Source organism: Bombus vancouverensis, chromosome 8 (genome assembly GCF_051014615.1).
Source record: "Bombus vancouverensis nearcticus chromosome 8, iyBomVanc1_principal, whole genome shotgun sequence".
Taxonomy (NCBI): Eukaryota; Metazoa; Arthropoda; class Insecta; order Hymenoptera; family Apidae; genus Bombus; species Bombus vancouverensis.
This window is the reverse complement of record NC_134918.1, coordinates 8,948,307-8,973,654: the sequence shown is the minus strand read 5'-3', so window position 1 is coordinate 8,973,654 and position 25,348 is coordinate 8,948,307. Positions and strand designations below refer to the sequence as shown.

Genomic DNA, 25,348 nt, shown 5'->3' with positions numbered 1-25,348 from the left:
TTACCCGAACTCCTAGTACCGTCTTCGTCGTGGTCGTCGTCGTCTTCGTGATCGTCGTCTTCGTGATCGTCGTCGTCGTCGCCGTAGCTATCGTTGCCGCCGCCACCATCGTCGCTGCTACCGCCACCGCCACCGCCACCGCCACCGCCACCGCCACCGTCACCGCCACCGCCACCGCCACCGCCACCGTCACCGCCACCGTCACCGCCACAGCCACCGCCACCGCCACCGCCGCCACCGCCACCGCCACCACCGCCGCCACGGCTGTTGCTGCCACCGCCACCACCACCGCTGCTGCTGCTGCTCCCACCGCCAGTGCCACCACCGCCACCACCGCTACCGTAACTCCTGCGTGCCGTTTTCGTCGTGCGAGAGGACCAGCTACGATCCTCCTATCTCCCCACCTACCACACGCAAAGACTTATATTCTAACAAACAATAAGCAAAACGTTTATCTTCTATTAAGTTCCACTTACGGCCGTCCGATTTATCGTCGAGCTTTTTTCTCCTATTCGTACTATGCCACTTCTTTTCACCGACGGGTAGTTTGCCGTTGTTTTTTAATGGACATACGATCCGTTGGTTTCCTCTTCTATTTAATTATTAAGGTTTTATTATCGACTATGTAAACACGAATTCCGATCGTATCTACGAAGAATTTCTTGTTGCTTAATTAATCTGGAAGAAAAAGAAACGCACATTGATATGTCGCATGAGCCAGTACTACCAACTTTGAAAACCGTAATTTATTATAATTGAAGACGAACATAAGCGAGTTTCCGATACTGTCGATGGTGAATGACTTTACGCGAGGTGCAAATTCTCCTATGTTATTCGTTCTACCTAGAAATCTTTCCTCCGGTCGGGGAAACTCGTTTGTGAATTTTTCTCCGATCCCGGTTGCGCGTTTCAAAGTCAACCCTATAAATTATGCGTCCTGTTAAAGTAATCTTTTTATTCTGTTCGGTGACGCCTCTTTCTCCTTTCTTTCTCTTTCGAGGCGAGCGTGGAATTTCAAGAAACGATTCCACGCGTAATGTCGTTTTTCGTGAAAATAAAAGTGTGGCGTCAAAGCAGTCGCGAAATACGTCCAGTTCTGTTACAACCGTTAAGGCAGGTGCACGTTTGATTTCTTTACAGCCGCGGGTGAACGACAATTTATGGTAATGTATGCGCTGGCCACTGTCCTATCCGATTTCCGTATTTAATTAAAATCTGAACGAATACACGGGTCCCCTTATTAGCCGCTAACAAAGCTGATTTTCGTATCATCTCTAGGAATGACAAAGAGAACGAGTCACATGAGTGCGTGTGATCGTTTGCGTACGATTCGCTGGCATTCGCCTTATATCGAAATAAGCGAGATAAATTTCAGACAGATTGAATGACGTGTCCTCGGTTTAATCACCTGTACGAACAATACAACACATTATATTCCGTTGAAATAACGCGTTCGTTCGATCGTACTTCATTATTTGCACGCAAACATTATACCCGTATTAATAACCTCAAATGTCAGAATCACTGCACGTACCTTTGTTAAGAAACCTTCGCGTTAATTATTCCTGGGACAACCAACACGACTCGCGTTCACGTGTGCCTGGATTAACGTTTTTGTAAATTTTCTGCCGGCTACATAAATCTTATCGATAAATTGCAATTATCTTGCCTGCACGAAACTCTTCGGTACTTTCAGGTATATCGCATGAATCACGTTCCGTGCCATACATTCTTGGAAAGTTATGAACTAATTTAGAGGAAAAAGGTAGAAAAATGGAAAAAAGCGACATTGAAGAAAAGGGGAAGGAAAGAAGACTTACTAAATTTCGAATATCCAGAATATTCCTCGATACGAAGAAATTACAACCTTTCTTTGAAAGCCATTGTTTCCTGCATTTCCCGCCAATTTTGGTAGCACAGCGATCGTACAAGTATTTGATTGGTTGGTTGACAATGTTGTAAGTACTACATATCTGTCGGCGTGATCTGTAACGTTTTGAAAGCAATTTATCAATATTCTCGTCGAAATAATGAATTGTATTTGAAAAATATATACAACGATAAATTTATCGCATTACCATATACGTTGGATTACTGATGAGGGTGACAGGTATGGTATCAAACATACATTCATTAAAATCCTATTTAATTATCGTTTCAATTGAAATATAATGAGGAATCTGCATGCTATCATAAATGTAATTATTTGTAAAATGTAATTGCATAAATTGCGTTTGTTGTTCGTAAAATTATTCGTGACTGTAGTAACTTGAGAATTATTGAGGATAGCACGAAAATTGAAGCAAATACGATAAAGATTGAATAGATAACAAAACATCTTGAATTATACAATAACTAAAAGACCGCTATTTGAAATATGTTACATATTTTAAGGTATAAATTTAATAAACATGCTTACCTACAACTTACAACATTCGATGATCCTGCTAAGAAACGATCAACGTGCCATGACACTTTCGTACGTTACAACTTTGAAAATCTAAAATAGTATCGCAGAGACATCTATGCTCAGATCAATATCTAATGAAATCTTCGCTAGGTTACGTCGATAACACTATTCCTCTACTATACCGACCTTTAGCAATGCGTATCTGTAATTCAGAGCTAAACTGATATAACTCAAGCCATCGACGAGGTACTTTTTTTTTGTTATTTTTCAACACAGCACAATTATTGTAATTATCACACACAGATTTTTGCAATATCTTAATCCGGCTGCTATCACTCAATAATTAAAGGTATGCGAATAACAGTCAGATAAAGATAAAAAATAACAAAACCTCTCACTGAGTGTTACATATTTAGACATAAGTAGAAACGTAATTAATACCTCTCTTTTTTTCTAGTGATTTCAAAGTTCCAATAGAGGTTATACGCCATACTTCTACCTATTATTTGATTAAATCTGGCTAAGTTTTCACGTAATATTCATCTTGTAAATATTTTTTTGCAATTAAGCAAAATCATCATAAATTAAAGATATTTCCATAGGATACGTAATAAATAAATATATATATATATATCATAGAGTTCGTCGATATTTTAATAAAAACATAAGAAAAAGGTATACATATATATTTCTTCACTGGTTAGCAATCTTCCTCTGTCCCGTTTGAGTTCGTGCATTATAAGGTACTGAAAACTTTCTCATAGCGGACGGATAATAAGGTACCCTTAATTGCAACAACACTTCCTCCAACAGCGCTTTTAATTCCACGTTATCGTCCCCGTTGTTATTTTCACGCCTGCTGGGAAAACAGCGTTTTCTTTAAGCCAGCCGCAACTTTGGGTCGTTATGGATGAAATTATTAATTAAAGCGTAAAATGATGGTGATCGAGCGAACTTTTACTCGTTCGTCGCACGACAAGTTGCTCACCTTTCGGTGTCGCGCGAGTTTCCCAAGGCGAGCAGAAACAACGCCTCCCTCAGCCTCGCTGGCACGCCGAGGGATGATTCATGGAAATAACGTTCGTGATAACAGAACGTAATTTTTGTGGGAATGCCTCGCCTCGAGTCTAGCAGCCTGGCTAACCGAGGATGTAGCCAATTGCGGCGAAAGATTCGATGTGATGTCAGCACTAGTCTTTCTAAATGAGCCACAAACTCGGCCTGCTTCAGCAATTGGCGAATGTGTCCCTGAATTCACGCAATATTCATTCTTATACGGGTAGTCGCACGCTTTAATTAATTTAATTAACTTCTAATTAAATTGGATATTCAATTAGAAACGAAGACTACAGGGAAAGATCATGATGACCTATATTTTCCTCCCTTGGTAGCACAGTTTAAAATTTAATGCGCTGTCTACTACTAATATATTAGTAGAACTGTCTTTTTAATGGACTTTGGAATTAAATGTACGATTCTATCACTTTCCAAATTAGTTCAAAGGTATGAGACGTTTATGTAAATTCATACCTCTTTGAGCATTACTAAAGGAATCGAGGCTGAATAGTTTATTTTATTTACTAGATACTATAACATATACTCTAAATTGCATCTTCTACGTATTCTTGCAACTATATAAACATCCGCAATTTACTCATAACATTGATGGTACTATATATATTCTATTTAAGAAATACTCAGTGAATATATGATTTATTTTCAAAAGACACGTATCTTTGAACCTGACAGGTTATTTTCTATTTCAACGACGATATATCGAAGTACTTCCCTTTAGTTTGTCAAGAAGCGTAAAAATTAGAAAATCAACGAAAGTAAGCTTATTATATTTGTCCCATTTGATTTTCAGATGTAATCATCGATCGTCAATGTATTAGTGATTCGTTGCTATTTCCGATATTACTATGGAATTATTCGTCCAGCATTCCGCAATACCAAGGAAACGTTTACGTAATGAATATCTAAGGTAGGTGAGTAAGAGTATCGACGGACCGTACCTCTTTCTCGAGGCCTTGGATGTCATTGACCGCGAGGCCGATCATCAGGTTCATCAGGACGATACTAGCGAGCATGACGAAAGCGAGGAACACGACCCTGCTCGTGGCTGGTAGGAAGGAACTCCCATTCTTCTCGTCCGAGAACAGAGCCCCGTACTCGTACTCACCCATCATCATTACCACGGTCTTCACGACGGCCCTCCAGGAATTGCGAAACTGGTCGTTCCCGTGGAACAAAACGGCGAAGCTGAACGCGAATCCGACAATCAGGCAGACGAACGCTAGGAGAACCTGAAAGGAAATAAAAAGCCCCAGATGCACGTTGTTATAATCGCGAAGTAGAGAGGGTGGTAGGGCTGCGCGAAGTAGGGGTAGGCAAGTGGGTCCTGATGGGAGCCATATCACCGACCAGACATTTAGAACCTTGCTTCTTCCTTCTTCCCCCTTTGGCTTTTCATTTCTAACGATATTCGCCGAAGGGAAGAGCCTCGTCGCTCTCTTGTACCTTTCGTTTCGGCTAAATGCAGGATCTTTCGCCATACAGACGGAATTAAAAAAAAAAAAAAGAAAAAAGAAAAGGAGAAAGAGGAAGCAAAGGAAAAAGATACAAGAAAAAAAGCCTCCCCTGGCACATTAAATCAGGGTTAACGTTGCTCCTGTTGAAACGACTCTCTTCGGTGAAAAACGGTGTTCTTGCGGTGTCGGACGTAGCTGCTTTTTATTCGCGCCCGTTTAACCGCGACTCGACGCGCTTTAACGAGGAAAATTGGGAGTTCTTCCTTCAACGGGGGATTCCTCGTTACTTTTTCCTTTCTCCAAGATCGATCCTGACGAGCGAATAGGGCGAGGAACAGGCGATTATTACACGGCGCACCGGGAATCAAACGCACGTTGGTTGATTACGTCTACTACTGACCTTCAGAATATTCTTCAGCACCGTGGAGAACATGAGCGCGTAATATCCGCACATTGGAAGGCGGCCGATTAACAGCATCATTTGCATCCAGGCAAGCAGGATTGCCAGGCTGATGGAATGCAACATCCATTGAAGGGGCTGTCGAGCATCGTGTAATTCCTTTTCCCCTGATGAAGCTGTAATCTCGCTTCTATAAGCGTTACCCATTGAAATCGTCAGAGATATCGCCGCGCAGGTGAACGATAGCCACGTTTCGTACTGTCTCAGATAATATCTAAAATATATAGGTTTTCGGAGTAATTGTAAGAATAAATAAAGTGAAGATGCTGATGAAAAGACGCGACAGATATACAAGATGGACAAGGTGAAAATTATTTTTATTGTATCAAATTGTACTGGTACCTTGTGAATCTACGTTTCAAATGAAATGATAAGTTTTACAGGTTTGACGATTTCCTGATCATATTAACTGTTGTTGATTCTCGCCAGTGTCCCGATACTTACGAACAAGGGTGTAGGTACGTATCTGATGTTTATAGGAAATTCACCCACGTTAAAATTCTAAGAGAAATGACAAAGGGACAAACTTAATTTTATTTTGATTCTAGACGAACCTAGGTACCATCAGCACTTGAACGACATTGTGAAGGAAGAGGACACAAGAACAGGAAGAGAGAATCCTCCGCAACAGGCCGCAATCAGTCTCGTATTGCAATATCGTTATGGAATAACCAGACAGGGAAAAGACCAGCAGGGCGTGGACGAAGACGAGACTAAAGAAGAATACTCTCAACTTGGACCACTTCAACCAGAGGAACGTTTCCACCAGCGGATGTTGTAGTATCGTCAATTGTTCCACGTTCGAGGCTGCTGCAATAAGGGACGTAACTACTCCCATTTGCAGCTCTCCTTTTGGCGCTAGCACGTTGAAGTCAATGGTGATCTTGAACAGAAAACAATAAAATACAGAAAACAGTAAAAGGGAGGAACGACATCTTTAGAACGAGTAAATCACGCTGTTTCTATTACCTGGGAATTTTCCACGGAACTTTCAACGGAACTCATTTTAACGCGGGAAGACAGAATATCGTTTAGAAATAAGACTGGTGTTGGTATGTGAGCAAATATGGCATCGATGACAGTAATTCCCGTGTTCGTTTCTGCGCCTAAATTGCCACCGTGATCGATTAGTATTCGAACGCACTCGTGGTGACCTTGGTAAGCTGCTCTATGCAATGGTGTTCGATTGATCTGGATATCAAAGAAAGGAAATGGCACAATTAAGTGATTATTATGTTAAATTTAGCAGATACATAGAAGGTTAAATATGGCAAAGACTCACGTTATCTCGAATGTCGATATCACAAGAAGGTATGCTCTCTAGAAGGATCGAAAGCGCCTCTGGGTTACCCGTGCTGGCAGCGAGATGAAGAGGAGTACTTCCTGTGCCTTTGCATTGATAAAGAGGCCACGCACCACCGTTCAGTAACCTTTTCGTCGCCGAACAACTTCCTAGTGAGGTCGCAGTATGCAATACGGTAGTACCTGTAAGTTTATAAAAAGGACTAATTAGGATCAAACACAACACAGAAGAGACCAGTACACGGTACGTAATAAATGAAATTGAATCAGCTTAATAATTTTCATAATTAACGACCTCTATATAATACCTGTATTAGGATCGATGACGTTGGTCGAAGCTTTCGCTGCTACGAGGATCTCGACGATGTCATTAAATTTGGAAATTTCGTTGAAATCTTCTTTTACGATTGCGGTCCCTGCTAGAAGCAACGGTGTGATTCCACGTTCGTCTTCCGCGTTCACATCAGCACCAGCTTCCACCAGGATCTTGACTACCGCAGCGTGATTGTTCTTCACAGCTTGGTGCATGGGTGTCCTTCCCCAACACTCTGGTGTAGGTAACTAAAATTCCAATCGATTAGTACTTTCATTTAATAAAATATAAAATGTATATTTTATACATTTATATGTAATATATATATATATTATTATATTAATATATATATATGTATATATTTATATGTAATAAAAATGTATATTTTCACGAACATAAGTAAAGAAACAGAACCTACGCGAAGGTTTGCTTCACTCATTAGATAATATAATACTACAAGTATTATATTTTGGATATTGAAATATTTCTGTTTACATTTGTTGTACAGTTGTACATGTTGTACATTTTTTAAACTCTTAAAATATTTCATAAACATTGCAGTCTACCGATAAATGTATCGAAAAAGCTTTAAAATTGCTAATGAGTAGCACAGTAATGAAATTTTATTTAATTCACGGTACTCACGTTTTGACCAATAAAACACAGGTTCGAAGGTGAACGAGTATTCTTGTAACAAGAATCAACCCCGACTCTATTTTCCGTGGAAGCTCCATGTTCCAACAACCAATTCACCACTTCGCAGTTTCCATGATGCGCCGCGTGAAAAAGCGCACATCTGCCAATTTTGTCCGTGGCATTGATATCAGCTCCATTTTCATACAACAGTTGCAATAATTCAATATTCCCTTGCCAAGCAGCCAACTGAACGATAGTCACGCGCAGTACTCCAACAGGCTGTAAGAATTTTTTATCGAATCTCGTGGTGCAGATCTCTATTGCCGTTCCTATATCGTCGTTTTCGATAGAGGTGATCAATTTTAATTGATCGTCATCGTACGAATTCATTTCGGTTGACAATCTTTTATACACCCTGTTCTATGACCTATGTTTCAATTTCGCGTGTTTGCTTTTCACTAACGTCGAATTAACAGTGGTGCAGATAGATATATATTGCATTAATCAGAGGATGTGGTCAGTTATAAAATCTACGTGCCCCATGTGTTTTTATCGCCTGCTTAAAAATATGTTGTCCCGTTATTAACTGACGATAACAACCACTCAGAGGTAGTCCAGTTTTATTTACGTTCTCGACACACCGCAGATATTGGCTCGAGGAAGTGAGCAGCCAAGATCCTCGTGTGTCTACTATTTGGGTGTCGGCAGGTATCAAAATGTATACATCGTGTCTTATTTCTTGGTACGATTTTTCGAAAATTGAGTGATACGAATTTCTCTAGAAATGTGTTCGATCAGTATTTTTTCTGTAAAACAATCAGTATTTGTATCTACCTTCATTTTAAACGCTTGAATTCAGAATAGTTTCTTAGAATTTGTAAAGCTCTATTGTTTATAAAACCTATAAAGAACGTGTCAAATGACGATGTAATTAATTCTTATACGTATCAAGTACGTAAGTTATGAATTAATGAAATGCTGAATGTACAAGTACAATCAAATTTTAGCGTTATATGTCTTCTTTACGAAATTGTTCGAAATAATGATTTCTATTATATGTTATAACGATCAGTGACGACGTATTGGCTTAGTGCGAGTCACGTTGCTGAATTTTGGAAATGAAATATTTCGAATAATTCTATCCCTCTACGAATACAATGTAACCGAAATTAGAGGATCGTGATATCGACAAATATCGATTAACAAAGAAAATCTGTAAAAGGTATAAGTACGGAATGACTCGTAACGAGGATTCGATGCTTTAAAAGAGTAAAGATTGTTTACTTCGTTCAAACCCGTTTCAATGCACGTTAATATCTTTCACCAAGCTCGAACTCGCTCTTTCGTCAACTTACTCCTCTCTCTTCTTATTTCATCGACCACGCTATCCACGGCCTTAGCCCAATTCCTCTTCTCGAGCCTCTGCGTACATACATCCGCTCCATCCTCAACAATCTCGTTCGATTGCATTCCTATTGTTTCTATCCGCCCCGTTATTTACGTATACACGCTAGTATACCGATCGACTCCGACCATCTCTGAATACTCATGAACAGCCCTGTACTTGGCTATGCGTTTTCGATAACGAATCTGTCAACAATGGATAACGGGATCGGTCGGTCAGAAGAGCGATTCGTCGGTCGAAGAAGTCGAACCTCTCGAGTAAAGCGACCGTTAGCGGTTACGAGCGCACTTACCTGGTACACGCACACAATCGCGTCGATGACACTCTACTGCCGCCGCAAGTTCAGGTGCACGCACACTCCATGTACATTCATGTAGAGACATGCATGTGTGCGTGAACGTGTGCGTGTGTGCGTGCATGGACACATACACACACACACGTACATAGACGGGATACCAGTTTCGAAGTCGAACCGAGGCGACCTTAACACGGGTTTCTCGCACGCGCACACACATGTACGACCGACGTTAACACACGTTCGTACGCTCAATCAACTAGAGAGAATCGCGTTACCTTGCAGAACGCGCGGGCCCAGTACGCGCTTGACCACGCTGCTGAGTGGAGCCTGTTCGACGCTTCCGTAGTTGTTCCAACAAGAACCAGACCGTTCCATCATGCCCAACTGTCCGAAGTGCGACAAGCCAGTCTATTTCGGTGAGTGCTTGCTTCTTCTTCCAGCGTAATATTCATCGAAAAGTATTTCTCAGCAGATTCTGGTTTTTGTTGAACGTAATCCTATTGTAAATTTTGCGAAACGTTCCAAGATACAGATATTTTATACGCTAAATTTTGTGGTGAACACTTTCTACGTTGTGGATTCATCAGACCCCAAACTTTCGCGGTATTCTATACAGCGAGGGGCGGAAAGAGGTTTAAAATTGCTATTTACGTGCTTAAGTATCAATAGCTTCTGCAGTAGACACCTTGTATACTTAGTGTATTATATTTACTTAATGATCAAGTTATGTTGTTTCTCGTACTGGTTATCCTTTGTTATCTCTTCTCCGCTATCGTATATACAGAGGAACTGTTCAATTTGTTGCAATTATTGCTTGAATTGAATATTCATATCGCTATCTATATAGGAAGTCTGACGATTACTAAAAGAAAATTAGAAGTGTCTGTGTATCGGATTTCGAATAGAATTAAGTTTCAGTGTGTAAGACAGCAATATTCATAAATATACTCGCAATCTGCTTAGTATTCAAAATAATTTACATCTTTTTTCCGCATACGATGTCACAACGACAGCTTCGCAAGAAACGGATTGTCTAATCGATAATTATAAACGTTGCCCAATTTCGCGCAAATCGTTGACGCATAATCCGGCTATAATATATCCCATTCTACACTCACAGTGTCCACGAAATTGCTCGCCTATGTACGATTGCGTACATCCTGCTGCAGGAAATTCGCGTCACGAGTGCTACGCTATCCACGCAATAGTGTGCGTGAAATGACGACAGGAATGATATCATTGTACGTCCTCGCGATTCACCTTGACAAATATTATGTCAACCTCGTTCCGTTGTGTACGAGTAAATACGCAATGGGAATTTCGAGTAATACGAGTTATTAGGAAGGAAATTTTATGCAATGAAATGCGAATATCATACGTTCGCCTATGTGTCGTCAGTCGTGTCGTCAATGTGCATAGCAGGTTTTCAAACGTAATACATCGTACGATCCTTTGAACCATTTTGAGTCTTAAAAGACTAATAGAGAGAGAGAGAGAGAGAGAGAGAGAGAGAGAGAGAGAAAGTTGGTGTATATTGATCTATATGAGATCGTTGGTAAATACTGATTTATATAATTTGGAACATATGTACTTTGATCCACGATAATATGATAATGATCGGTTATCAAGAACATACATATATTTTCATCGTAATGGCTACCATTGGAAGAACCTGAAGTTATGAGTTGTCCTCGATATTTATGATAATGCCTCATTCATTAGTATTATCTACAGAATTATTACGATACTAACGCACGCTGTTGTCACTATCGTCGAGGTAATCTTCTGTCGTGAATATCGCGCAAAACGTTTTGTTGGAATTCACTTTGGTAGTATAATATACGTACAAACAATGCTCATTTTTATTCTCGAATGTTCGACAATTCTTTCGACCATCGCTCTACTATTCGTTCCCATTATCTAAATTCCAACTCTAAGATCAGCTTATAATTTTCTATTAACCATCGACTTATACCACGCGTTCGATAATTTTTCCATAGCCATTCGTCACGATTATCGAACATTTTCAAAATTCTGTCTCTCGAACCAACTCGTACACACGTTCCCGTTAGTCGACAAATTCCAGCTATCGAAATTACCATCGCTACGTTTAACGTTCTAAAGTCCACGCGATTAGCCTCAAAGCCACAGTAGAATCTTCTTCAAATTTTCCACGATAATTCACCCACATTTCCACGATTTGTCGGACTCAAAACAAACCAATTCAAACATACGACGACAAATGAACACCCACGACGACAGTGGCGTTCGACCTTGAGGCGCTCGATTCCGCTTATCGCGGTCGTTTTTCGCGAGGGGTCCTCGCGTTCAGCGAACCTCGTCGCGATAACCTTATCGTCGTCCAATCGGCAGGCTCGCGCTTCCCCTTGGACGCTTAGATAAACGTTGCACCGTGGTGGCTGCAGAACGATAGCTCGCTTTCGTTCCCTTCGGGCGGCCGATGTTGCTCGCGCCAGCTCGCGCGCTCGCCCAGAGCCATCGTATTCAGAGAGGTAGGCTTTTAATTGCACGCTTCCTCTTTCGAGCGGCCTTTTAGACGGCCCCGTTAAAGCACTATTAGCGCTGAAAGCGGATTTTTTTGAATACAGGAGAGCCGCTGCCGACGGCTACGTATATGGGCTTTCAGATCGGGCCAAGTAGGCGTACGAGGAATGGATGCCGTGGCAACGGGCGAATTAGAGGGACGACACTCTTTTTCCGTGTATCGCGGGAGGAAGAGGATGATAGTTTCAAAGGGGTTCGGAGAAAGAGAAAGAGAGAGAGAGAGAGGGTCATTGGCCTCCAAATCGAAGACTCGCGAACGCGTTTTTAGCTTGTCACCGCAGGCCCACGACCGGCTGCTGGGATTTGCGCGAGAAACACCGTTTAGTGGACTCGTCGAGAGATTACGCTTCTCTTTAATTAGTAGCTGCTTCAGCGAACGAGCCACTCAGCTTGGAATTTTGACAACTTCTTGGTTCTCGGCTCTTGATTAACTGTGAATTTATGCGAGTGTATCGCTGTCGAGGGATTTAAAGGGCGAATTCCGACATTGTGGCTGTGTCTTGGAGGACGAGGATGAGGATTTTCCGAGTATCGTATGGATTTCGTGGTGTGTTCAATCGTAGGAAAAGATTTTTAAGAAGTTTCGCCAACGATCGTTTGCGTTACGACGATCGATGTTGGTTCGTGAGAAAGATATAAAGGATTGCATATCTATCCAAGCAATTGGTAACGTGCTAATTATTTTAGCAAATAGAACGTCCATCACTAGCTAGCTATTGACCCGAGAAATGCAAGATTTACGTTCCCCGCTCGATATCCACCGCGATATCTTCGCAACGAGTCGACCTCGACCGCTCCATAAATTATTGCTAAATACGAATATGTACATCTACGATTTTACGAATACCAAGCAACTTCCAATAAATCAATGATTAAATTCTTAACCTCAACCTTACATAACGAGCTCGCCAAAGAGTGCTCGTACTTTAAACCTGTTCCAAACGCCTTACGCTTTTCAATCGCATTTTATTTTAAACTTACAATTAACCATGGGAAAAGGATGTGGACCTTTGAACCGTTGATCTTTGTATTCAATTAATCGCTGACACGCTGCAGCGTGTTACATTCTCGAGCAAAGTAACTTTTGAAGTTTTGGCCTTCTTCCTCTTGATCCGCGTAGGCGGCAAGCGCAGAAAGCGAACTCGCGGTGAAGCCACTCGCAGCTTTCTACTCGCATTTTCTTTGTTTCGAGCGAGCATTCTACGGGCAACGTGCACCCGCAAAAGGTAGAAGCTTTTTTCGAGCCCGGTCGCAACAGAGATCCTTTGAAAAACCAAGATCCGCCTTCAAATAAAACTACATTCGAACGATCTCGTGGCATTTGACAAACGACTCGTGTTATCCTCTGTCGTTTTTCTTTTTACGAATATTTAATGAATCTTCTTAACGAATCGTGGTTCACCCTTTTACGTCGACACATGACTGATTTTCAGGGAATTGCTGACTATTCGACGAACAAAGATTTCCTGGAGTTTCGCCGGATTTTATGAGCCGTTGGTTATTAGGAAAGGTAGAAACGCTCGACATCGAGGTTCTACGAAATGTTATACAATAAGCATCCTTTTTGGTAACTGATGCTTAATGAATCAGCAATGAATGCCGTCACTGTGAAAGTTTTAGGGTTTCAAAGCCTCCTTGTCCCTGAGATATCTTTATTCGATATTTTAACGTGCCTACGGCTCTCACACGCTACGTAAAAATACGCAAAATACAATAGTAACAATATTAAGACGGTAAAAATGGGAATAAGATTCCGCTACGTACGAATCTTTGAATGTAATTAAAAATATATCCAGAGAAGTACAATTCTACTGTCTTTAGCTTTTCATTCGTTTCAACTGTCATAATAACCCTGTAAAGTTTTCTTTAATTACTCGTTTCTTCATACGCTTTGAATTTTATGTCAAAAGCAAAAATACACAAAGAACGATAAGAAACAGTTCTTTTAGATTTAGAAAGCGATGGACACGAACGGCTTCCGCGCAAAAGTTCTTCGTTAATTCATTTCGTACACGGAAGGATGTCTTAAAGGGAGATTCGTAGACGGTAACAAGCCAGGCAGCCGAACAAAAATTTCGTGGCCCGGGTGAACGCGCGTTCGCGACGAGCGAGCTTGAAAACCGTGGATAGGAGAAGCGGACGAGGAAACCGAGTCACGTTGCATCGAGAGCAACGACAATAAAGTGTCCAGCGGCGAGGAGAGCGACAACGGGACAGGCTTCGGGAAGCAGTATCGAGTAATAATAAGAAGAACAGAGGAGGAAACAGGTTTGGAGAAGAATAGCCGGATCGTGGTGGTGAAGAACGACGCCGAGAGGAGAGAGGAGGATACGGGCGAAAGGGAGAAGAGAAAGAACGAAAAGAAGGGAATAGCTGCTTCCTTTTCCCTCCTCCCTTCAACCCTCCCGTTTATGATGTCACGGTGGGGGAGGTAGAGTTACTACGACGAGAAGTTTTTCACGGCCTTTCCTGGTGAGTTGGGCGAGGGCGGAGATGATGGAGGCGGCGGATCGGCAGTTTGAAAGACGCAGCAAGAAACGTGGTAGTGGGAAAGAGGATAGGTGTGGGGTGGGTGGGCGGTCTGGGTGGGGTGCAAGAGGTGGAGAATGGTCTACCGAGGAAATAAAGAGAAAGAAGAAAAGAGAAAAGCGGGGAAAGACAGCGGGGGATGATGTTCCAAGCCTATGCAATCAGCAGCCGCCGATTGTTTGGCGCCCGGGCGCAACGATCCGTGCACAGCGCTGTCTGCCTTTTCGCGCTGCCACTGCACACCAGCAATGCTTGACGATTATGCACTCGCTTCTCCGCCGCCAGATAATTAGGAGTTAATTAACTAATGGCCCTTTATGCGTACCCTTCTTGCTCCACAGCCTCTCTTTCCTTCATCCGTGTACCATTCTGCGAGCAAGCTGCCCGTTCCTCCGTCTTTCTCGCTCCTCCTCGCTCCTACTCGCTCCTCGTCCTTCTCCTCCAACGCAACCTTCCCCCTTTTCTCTCGCTCTTTCGCCTCTTCCGCCCCCCCTCTCTCTCTCTCTCTCCTCGTCTACATCGCGGCCTGTCCTACCCCCCTCGCACCCTCTTTACGAACCCTCTCCCCCCCTTTGCCTACGTTGGTTCCCGACGTCGACCCCTTTAGACCCGTTCCCGTGTCTCTCCGCTCCTCGTCATTTTCCAATTCCCCTCGCTGGCACCACCGTCCTTTGTGCTCCTCCTTAGACGCGGAGGAACGTTTGAATGCCAACCACCGGGCCGCCACCGGTCCGTGGCTTTTTTGTCTTCCCCGCGAGGTTTGATATGTCGTAATGGTATGACGCAGCGCGGTGCACCCAAGGAAAAAAAGGCTACACTCGCTCCTCTGATTTCGCGGCCTTTTGTCAACCGAGATCCGAACCGCGTACGAGCGTCAAACAAACGCAAGAACCACACCAGCCTGATAGAAAATGCACGCTGCTTTCTTTATCCGTGTTTCGAGAGGTTCGGCTAACGCGATACTTCGTCGTTACAAGGTATTGTTGATGCTACCAGTCAGCTTCATCCTTGTTACGTTCGCTCGTATTCGTCTGGATACTGGGTCGCCACGCAACCGTACGCATGATCGACGCGATCGTTGAAAGCTGCACAGCGACATTTCGGAAAGAAAATCGTGCTACTCGAAGTCTTTCTCAATCCTGTCGGCCCCCGATAATAAACGTATTTCCTCCTCTTCTTTCTCTCGGCTCGTGGGATCGACGCTCTTTTCGATTAATCAGCCGCGTTTCTGCGCGATGACGCGCGACAAAAGCGCTCGGCCGTGTCGCTGGCTCCTTGTTCGCGTCGTCGACATCACCTTTAGCCATTAGTCGCGCGACGTCGCCCCTTGCACTCCAAGAGAAATCCCGGAAAGGCGTATAATTCGCGCGTACTCGCTCGCACGTGGGAATTCGTCGCGCGACAATGCAGCGCGGATATTTTGTAAAGCGGCATGGCTGTCGCGCTTTATCATGGCGAAGGCGCACAGGACGCCTCGAGTTCGCGCCTTCGCTGAATGGAACGCGTTCACCGAACGTCTCCGCCGGGAATTAGCCATTCAATTTTATAATTACGAAATTGCTAATGGAGCAGTCGGCGGCGAAGCTGGCGACGACTCGGGTCCCGCCTGGGGATAATTCTGTGTTCCGATCGTCGAGGGAAAGCGCGTTAGCGGATTCCAAACGGAGCGTGCAGCTTATTGTACGTTTGGATCGATCGTGCCTCTTCTAGATGACGCGCTCGTGAAGTTACTCGACGCTTTCGCTTCTGAGTGAATGGTTGATAATGAGGATTTTGAAGGTTTCTCGAAGGTTTCCTTCGCATTCAGAAATACTTTGAATATTTCTCGGTTTCGTTTGGTTCGTAGGTTTATAGAATGTTTTTGTTTCTCAGTCTATGCCACTTTCATACAATGATATAATAATAGGACGTTTAAAGAACACGTGCTTTGATAACAGAAACTTTACTGTACGCTAAAAATTATGTGGCAACCTTCGGGTTGCTTTGATAGTCGCTCGAAACTTTGAAATTTTTCCACAAGCCATTCGACACACTGCCACTCTTATACAAATCTTTTACAACATTGAAATTACTTCACAACGTACCTGTTTGATAATCTGAAATTTCGCAAGTTGTGGAACTATCTTATCTTAGAAATTCTCGTGTGTTAAGAATTTTTCCAATGTCCAATCTTTTAAATTTAGAAATAAGAATTCCTTTGAAATGCTTCGAAACTAAAAACGTTGACATACGAAATAATTTCAAACGTTCCACGTATAATACGAATATCGTAAATGTTTGAGGTTTTGCATTACGCAACGATGGATCGGTGGTAAGCGGCAATTCCGCGACACGTGGTGCGACAATCGTTATCCAATTCCGCCGCTTATTATTATGCAATGCCACGCGTTTGCCGACAATCACCACCGTTTGCACCGGTTTACTTATTGTCAGTCAAGGGGTTGATAAAACTTCGTTCAGGCTTCTTTATCGGGAACGCAGCCGTACATGGCTTTAGCAAAGTGGATTGAGGCCAAGCGAATAGACCTGATCGAACGTAATTATTTCCCCGTTTTCATTTCACCCGGTGAATCATTCGTGGATCGGTGACATCGAAAGCGGACAATCGACTTATACGGCACGAAACGTGAATATCAAATTAAACGAAGCTTATACGAACGCGATTTTTCTGTTTGTTACAGCTGAAAGGAAAACCTCGTTGGGAAAGGACTGGCATGGTTCCTGCTTACGATGCGAAAAGTGTAATAAAACTTTGACACCTGGTAGTCATTCGGAACACGAAGGCAAACCTTACTGTAATCATCCGTGTTATTCTGCTCTGTTTGGTCCTGGAGGTGAGTGACGAGTGAACATTCGATGGAAGAATTTGTGTTTACTCAGAACTACTGGAAGTCTTATTCGATTTATTTGTTGGACTCATTCTGCTTTGAATTTTGTGAATTCTATTCTCTTTTGGTAGATTCGATTTATACGTGAACGTCGATGGATGTTCTAAAATTCATGGTTTCCATAATGGTCATTAAAAAGCAATTTTTAAATTTCCTTCTATTTTTTTATACCTTGACTGTTCTGTATCGATTTCTTAGAATCACGTTAACACAATTTGTTTAACGTCGCGTCTCTTGGTACAATTTGCATTTCGATGATTTAGAACTCGATGGATGATGGTGATCTTAATTTCAAATGGTACTTCTTAGTACTCATAGAGAATTATACGTGAATCTGTTTAAGATAATTCAATGAAATTAAAGGATTTTTCTTGGTCCTTCCTTTTACTTGCTGCAATCTCGATGGACTCTGCTGAAACATTTATTCTTGCGCATTGCAGGTTTCGGTCGAGGCGGCGCCGAGAGTTACATTTACAAAAAGTGAAAAACCCGAGGACTTCATGACGATGTAATACGTAATGTTAATCTAATCGCGTTACCTGTACCGTAGTAATTATATTTAATGGATAATGAACACTTAGATTGCCTAAGCGTGAATTATGTACAATATTTTCGTAACGATTACGAAATGCGTGGTTGCAAAGTATGGTATACTTAAGATAATTAATTTTTTATAAGGTTGTATATTGCATAATGTATATCTGTTTACTACATATGTAGTTATAAAGTGAAATAAAACTTTAACAATGCCAGTTTAAAATCCAATGTAATGAAACTTGTGTCTACGTTTTTCATAATGGGTAAGGAAGATATCTGTATCACCTTTCGATGATCCGTTACCTGTTATATCGACGAGCAGCTAGGCAGGTCTGACATGCAGAGTTCATATCTACCCCATAATGGTGTTTTCAGAAAGTAGTCAAATTAAGGTAGGTGGCAGCTTGTGCTTCGTGCATGCTTCGCATAATTGATCGGGTTACTTTAATTCATTGTAACATCTGAACTATTTTTCAATATTCTAAAATTCTTTCACTAACCATCTTAGTCACTATAATATGATATAAAACGAAATTTTGTAGAAGAATTTTGCTTTTGCTTTTGCTTTTTAATTTTATTACTGTAGGTAGGAAAAATATCCTTTAATTGCAGAGAAACAGTTGCAACAAAATTTTATATGCTTATTGTCGTTTAATAAAAGTTTCTTTATTCGCTAGAAGACAACACGAGACGAATTTCATATAAACCTCATATTTATTTAAAAAGGATGTACAGAGTTTTGTTTGCAAGTATCAACAGCGAGACTCGGCAAGAGCGGCGCACAGAACAAGAATATCACACGGGACGAAATGACAGCGAAATGAAGGGGAAAAAAATAAAATAATAAAGAAAAGAGATAAAACTGCTTGTTATTCGGATAAAAAGTCCACGGGACGCAGCATCCAAACCGAAATCTCGATTTCACAAGTATTTTGCTATTGAGGGTACATCCTCTTCGTTTGAACGCTGCGCGAAAATGATTCTTCTCGTGACGCAACGGTTTTCTTTTCTCTTTTTTTTTATTGTTCCTCTTCTATTTACGATTCGACGTTAACATATCGTGTGCTTTCCTCTTTCTACATCTTCCATTTTTTTTTTTGTTTTCTAAAACGCTTCCATTCGATGGAAGCTGCTCTTTTGAAACGTTACCGCGATATTGCTCTATCCCTCTTTCTCTCTCTCTCTCATTCGACGGATTTCTTTGGCAAAACTTATTACACATAGGTCGTCGATACTAATTAATAAATAGTAAAAGGCATTAAATAATCGTATAATAATAGTGATGATAATAGTATAATAATAATAATTAGAATAATAATAATAATAATAATAATAAATCATGAGAATAATGGGGGAAAAAAGTAGCGATAATAGCAGATAGAATAAAAAATAATAATAATAAAAAAGAAAATTCATAATCATCTCATCGTTACAATAATAATAATAGGTTAACAATGTCAAGTCCGCATTAATCAATTATAATCCCGACAAATTATAAAAATCGCAATAAATGTCAGATCAAATTCACCTGGCCGATCTTCGACCCTGCGATTGTGTGCTGTGTACAGGAAGTATCTTTAAAACGCTAGACGTGAAACGAGGATAAACGAAAGAAAGATTGTTTCACTCTGTTGGCAGGCATATCGCAATTTATGAAACAATGTAATACTCGAATTTGTTGCAGCCTCGAAATACTAACGGCATCGCAATTTCTTTCTCCTTCTCTCTTTCCATCTCGTTCTATTTCTCTTTCACCTTCACTTCGACTTGCCGATTTCGATACCCATGGTTCTTCCTGTACACGATTTTAGGACACGAAACGCTACGATACGACAATTTATAAATAGCAATTATTCAGCAATCAGAGATCGTATTTACAGATCCTCCATCCTTATGACAAACGCGGCGGAACATAAACTCACAGGCGTGCTGTACACCTAAAAAACGCAAGTAGCAAGGAAAGAAGAAATATCGATTTTTGAAATCACGGTGGATTTGTCATTTTTTACCTATAGTTTGGACGATCGACAGAATAAAGTGACCAAGTCGAACGAGATAAATCGAATAAGTTGTTCGTCCGACGCTCGGATCGATGAACGATCTGACAATTGGTTGCGAGCACGCTTGGGATCGACATTGCCATTTCGATCGTTTCGTCACGATTTTATAAACTGTATACGTATAACGACACCACGCGAACATAAAAGTAACGATGGAAAAGGTGAAAGACCGTACGAATCGTTTCTTAAACGTTAATAAATATATCGTAATAAAATGGAATTTAAAAAATGTTGATAAAAAATAATAAATATAACAAGAAATTCCGAAGTTATCGAATTCGTATCGTTCGTGCGAAATACACTCGAGAAATTCTAATTCGTCAATTATGAGATAACTGTGAGGCGAACAGAATTGTGCTATGAAACCAATTTCATGGTGGATTTCTCAAGCGAGACGCTACATTTTAATTAACGATCACCTCTATATATTCGGATAACATTTTTATGCGAATAATTAAAATATTTTGTCATGTTGATTGCACTACTTCCAATTTCCATGAAATGGAAGGGACAACGTATAATTATCTTCGTAGACGGATAAAAATTGTTTGTATAATCCCGGAATTAAAACGAAGAGAATGTAGAGTATTAAATAAGTAACATTCGAATTATAGCGCGCATCACGTGTGCGCTTCTAAACTTATTGCGCATGCTCGGCCCATATCGTATGCGTGGATCGAAATGCGCTGGAAATGCGCGCGTAAATTTTCTTATTAAGGTTGCGAATTAACATTTTTGCCCGTTAATCATAATGAAATTGCATTGCACGTAACTTCTCATTAAAGTCCGATGGTCAGACGTTAATTACGGTTCCGTGATTGTGCTTTTTCTTCTCTTTTCGAAACGTTCCGCTCGAAGCGATGCCGGAAGCAACTTGATTTCCGTAGTGGTGCGCGAGAATGGTGAAGCCGTTGGACGGAACGCGGGAATAATTGTGATCAACCGGCCGTCACGGAAGTGTCCGTCGTTTAGTTTAGAAAGAAAAAGATTCGTGCCGCGAAAAGAAATTCGTTACACGCACGTGAAAGCCTATGGACGATTTATAATCGACAAAGGATGGCAGTTTCAATCAAGAGGTAACCTTTTCTTTTGCATCCTATTCTTATTAAGCGTTACTCTCGTGGTGGCGAGAAAATCAACCGCGATGACGAGGAACGTTGCACGACTTCGTTTCGCCTTTCACGCTTTCCCGATTTCACGATTTGCATTCCCCTCATTGTTTTGTACATTTACGTCGACCCTGTACGTCGCTCGCAAACTCGCGTATTCGTTTACAATTTACAAGTCGCTTTCGAACCGCCATAAAACTCTGCCTCAGCCACTAGCTACGCGATTCGCACGCATTTCTTGTTTTTCGGCAATCCGTCTGTGGTCTTTGGTTTCTACAAAAAATATATATAATATCCTTAACAGTAATGATCGTTACGTCGATTCCTGATTTAAAAATCTCAATAAACTTATCCGTTATATCTACTATATTACTTATATCGTTTGTTGATAGGGGGTGGGGGAAGGTCGTCGTGCTTATTAGAAGAAAGAACGTGCCGTGTTAGGCAGTGACTTTGTCTGTCTTACACGGTTAATATATATATATATATATCTATATATATATAAATTTTTTCCTTCACTTTATATATATGTACACGTTCTAATGCCGTCGGTAACAAATGTGCCCAACTACATTCGTGTGACGCGATGATCGTTAACAACGATATCTTTGTCGGCAATGCACGGGCACATTTGGAGGGACGACCGATCGCGGGCATTGTGTAGAAATTATACTAACTGAGGATCGTTAAATTAAACTACCTACGATTATGCGCACTCTACATGAGTACCGATACTGTCGGTAACGCATGCGGGCGAATCTGTTATCCCGACCGCGTAACTAGACAGCATCGTGTTTTAGTGTCGCTGGACCAGACACTCGTCGAGTCGTTGCTGTCCCTTGGGAATCGTAAATAATATCAGTGTTATCGGCATCGAAGCTACAGTTTTTAACTCCATGATGAAGGTTTTGCTAACAACGATTTTTAGCCACAATTATCATCGATCCGATGAATCGTAACAGCGTTCGATGTTTGATCGTTTTGTTCTATTGAGCGCTGTCATGCGTTGTAAGCTTATTGTATACGCAAGATGGTTTCTGATGTTTTCGATTATCGTCTATTGTGTTCGTAGCGAATTTTAAAAAGTCTCTATCTCTCTCGCGACGCTCGTATCGATCGATACGAGATCCTCAAGCGTGACACGCGACTCGATCGTGAATAATGTCATATTGCATTGACGTGAACGCGTATCTGGTCACAGTTTGCCCATTTTGCCATACTTCCTCCTGTTTTTAACGGGAATTCGCCATGGTTATCGGGTGTTAACGATTTTATTCGACAATAATGGTTCATAGTTGTTCATTCCTGAACCAGTTAGTTAAAGAGATCATTGCTTAATTTCAGCGTGGTTTCTCGTGATATGGCGTCTAGACTCGTTGGTCGCTCCTCCCACCCCAGGAAAACACTCTGCCTGGAGTCGATCTCCTGTACCATCGTTTAATCAGGCCAAATAAAGATCCGTCGGTGTGGAATTGTGATCCGGCTTGGTGCATGCACTTCCGGTCGGTGAAGCGGCACTCGCACCGCTGCTTGCTCTGGTAGCCGCCAAAGGCGAGCGACTAGCAACGTCCGTGCTGTTCTCTGGCCCTGTGTTGTTACATCCGCCGCCCTGCTGCGAATTGGTGTGGGAAGACGCCAGCGTATCCCCGTTACAGTAGTAGTACGTCGAGTCTGCAAAGTAAGATGTCATTTATTTTCCGATACCATCGAGCCATCTGCCATCAGGGCTTTTACTTTTGCATGCTATGATACTTTGCGTATTATTCTTTGACCAAAATTAATTTCCTCCATGTCACTTTTCGAATTGCAAATATGAATATTATAAATGAGACTGTGGTTAGAGTCATACATATAGAGAAATACATATACCGATAAGAATATACAATGGCTATGAACAGTATTTGCACGCTAATTAGTCAATTTCGTATGATTAAGTAGCACATTCACATGACTACGAAAATTTGGTTCTATAAAAATGGAATATGTAAACACTTTCTGTAGAAACTGTATACATATGTATACACGTTTGAATGGTCTGTCATATTCACAATGATAGTTCGTCAAAACACGCTTTCATTGTATTCATAGTCTTACTCGGTAAAGATTATAGTTGAGATTACGTTTAACAACTTCGAGTTAATTCATTTTGGACAAAGAATAGGAACCTAAAATACAACTGGACGTTGTTAGCTCGCACGAAGCGCGAGCGAATTTCCATTCTTCACGGGATAACCATTTTAGGTTAGTTACGAGCGCGACGAAATTGCGAAATAACGTTCTAGAAAGGGGAAAAGTCGAGGTACGCGAAACTTCGATTCTACGGTGTCGAATACGGCGCACGTGTTACATCACGTACTAGAAACGAACTAGGAACGTATCGCATGTCCGATAAAAAATTGTTTATTATTCCAACCATTCTTATGCACCGAATATGCATAGTCAGGCATTTCACTCAGAGTTATATATCGCGATCTATGAAGTGCCAGCAATCGTCCGTTATGAAAGGCGAGCATTGAGTCGTGGCTACTTTGAAACCGGCCTGTCCACGATTCCGCGAGCTTTTTGCAGCCTGATCTTATCCGCGATATCTTGGAACGTAATAAAATAACGGTGGGTTTCTTCAGTTTTAGAAAGTTAGATCCGATTGTGCCAGACCGTTTTTCTTCCATAATGCACGCAAAATATGTATGGCAGGCATTCGCGTAGTTATTCGAATAATCCGTTTCATCGACACCGATATAGCCTGTCAATGAGTTAGTACTTTGACATTTCGTTGACCCTAATCTAATCGGTACTCATACTCACTGTTTACTTACTGAGCAACCCGCTTGTCGCTGCTCCATAACCGTAGCCGCTATATGGTGCGCTCGAGTATTGAGAGTATGCTGCACTGTATGCATAGTCACCACCACCTAAACAAATATCGATTGCAATCACGTTAGACGGTAACTTAAACCCCTATCGACCAAACAAAAAGAATTCTTTATTCTTAACTCTAGTCGTAGGATAAGCGATTTACATTCTCGATTCCATTTGCGTTTCCTCGCTTAGTTCGTAAAGGGGAAAGTATCCAAAGAGTAAATTAACACACGTTGGCAATGATTGGCCATTTATCCACGTAGTTGTCTAATTTTAACTGCTAGGTCGATAAGTCAGGGCGCTATAAGGGCGAACCCTAACTTACCTTCCGCATGGATACGGACATTTTTGTTTCTTTTTTTACCGTCGATAACGAAAACGAGAGCAAAGGATGAGAGAAAGTGGTTTATGTTCGGTACTCACCGGTGGCGTAGTGTCCGAAACTGGGAAGCATCGTTGAGTAGGGCGGTATCGCAGATGCTACCTGGGGTTGAGAAACTGGCGGCTGCAAGACCGTCAGTCCGGGATCCCCTCCGGGGGTGTTGGGGGCCGCGGGGGTGGCGTTTGTCTCGTTCTGCAACGAAATCGGAGGACTCTGCTCGCCCCCGCCGGCCCCCACCCCTACATACGACACTGCGACGGTACTGCTCTCTGCTATGGCCATGCACAACACAACACGACATTCGAGTCAAGCACTAGCTAACGATCAGCGCCTTACGTCTAAAGCTTAATTAAATTGTCTCTGTAGTAAGTAATAGGTCTAGAGAAGGTGGGGATGATGAGCGGTCATAGGACACGATAGTTACATGGAAATTATTCCGGCAAAACGGACCAACGTACACAGCACGAACACTTTCTTATAGAGAGTGGTGGCTCGGACGAGGCCGTAATTGTCTACATGCGATTTCTTGACAAGGGAAAATGGGTGCAATTACGTTCTGTACATTATGGATCTTCTCGACTTTCTCGGAACGTTTCTACGTAAGGAAACGTCCGGTTACAGAGAGCAAGGGGAACGCGAAGAATGTTCTTTGGATATTTAGCGTAGGTGTTTTGTTCAAAACTCCAAAGGATCCAAAGGATAGGATAATTAAGGACGAATATCTTTTTAGTTGAATCAATATTCACGATTCCATATATACTTGAAAAGGGAAAAAAATAAATAGGAAAAAGAACAAAAAAGAGAATGACGTATGTAGTATATTATTAGTCGAGAGACACGAATATTTCCGAAGCGATTTAAATTGATTTAAATCGCACGTTTTTTGAGTGTCTCACAAGGTGTGACACCGGACTAGAACCGTAAGAAAACTAAAGAGGTGGCGAACTCACCGGTAGTGTGGTAAGGAGACATGTTAGCCCCGTCCAATGTTTGGCTCAATTTTAGTTCTTGCATCGTCAGTGGCGCGAGCGGCGTCAAAGTACCACCTGCTATTAAGGGATCCC

At 41.7% G+C, this 25,348-nt stretch overlaps 3 protein-coding genes and 1 long non-coding RNA gene across 12 annotated transcripts in view; 2 read left to right on the top strand and 2 right to left on the bottom strand.

Moving 5' to 3' along the window:
* Window positions 1–3,041: 3,041 nt before the first annotated feature.
* LOC117162713 (transient receptor potential cation channel subfamily A member 1) lies at window positions 3,042–8,541 on the bottom strand. Of its 2 annotated transcripts, none has more exons than XM_033344580.2 (9): window positions 7,662–8,541; window positions 7,012–7,264; window positions 6,684–6,886; window positions 6,371–6,592; window positions 5,956–6,284; window positions 5,342–5,615; window positions 4,426–4,716; window positions 3,399–3,658; window positions 3,042–3,269 (listed from the first exon to the last, which is right to left on the bottom strand). In XM_033344580.2, the coding sequence occupies exons 1-9, from the start codon at window positions 8,040–8,042 to the stop codon at window positions 3,104–3,106; spliced, it is 2,379 nt and encodes a 792-aa protein (XP_033200471.2). In that variant the 5' UTR covers window positions 8,043–8,541; the 3' UTR covers window positions 3,042–3,103. The 2 variants fall into 2 exon arrangements, with proteins under 2 accessions (XP_033200471.2, XP_033200472.2); XM_033344581.2 differs by having other exon boundaries at window positions 3,042–3,266; window positions 7,662–8,540.
* Window positions 8,542–9,613: 1,072 nt separating this feature from the next.
* On the top strand, window positions 9,614–18,102 carry LOC117162715 (cysteine-rich protein 1). Its single transcript, XM_033344582.2, has 3 exons — window positions 9,614–9,771; window positions 17,131–17,283; window positions 17,778–18,102. Exons 1-3 carry the CDS (start codon window positions 9,732–9,734, stop codon window positions 17,819–17,821), a joined length of 237 nt encoding a protein of 78 aa, XP_033200473.1. The 5' UTR covers window positions 9,614–9,731; the 3' UTR covers window positions 17,822–18,102.
* Window positions 9,779–12,804, top strand: LOC117162716 (uncharacterized). The gene is made up of 2 exons (XR_004465297.2): window positions 9,779–11,868; window positions 11,965–12,804. It is a non-coding gene; the product is annotated as an uncharacterized LOC117162716 (long non-coding RNA).
* Window positions 18,103–18,569: 467 nt separating the features above from the next.
* Window positions 18,570–25,348, bottom strand: part of sv (paired box protein shaven) — a 203,053-nt gene continuing 196,274 nt past the window's right edge. For 2 of the 8 annotated variants that reach the window (XM_076620607.1, XM_076620611.1), the window contains exons 9-12: window positions 25,235–25,333; window positions 24,326–24,556; window positions 23,860–23,955; window positions 18,570–22,714 (exon numbers count right to left, since the gene is read on the bottom strand). In XM_076620607.1, the coding sequence (XP_076476722.1) occupies window positions 22,485–22,714; window positions 23,860–23,955; window positions 24,326–24,556; window positions 25,235–25,333 (656 nt within the window). In that variant the 3' untranslated portion in view covers window positions 18,570–22,484. Of the gene's footprint in view, window positions 22,715–23,848; window positions 23,956–24,325; window positions 24,557–25,234; window positions 25,334–25,348 lie in introns of all 8 variants that reach the window. The other 6 variants (XM_076620608.1, XM_076620609.1, XM_076620610.1 and 3 more) reach the window with 6 other exon arrangements.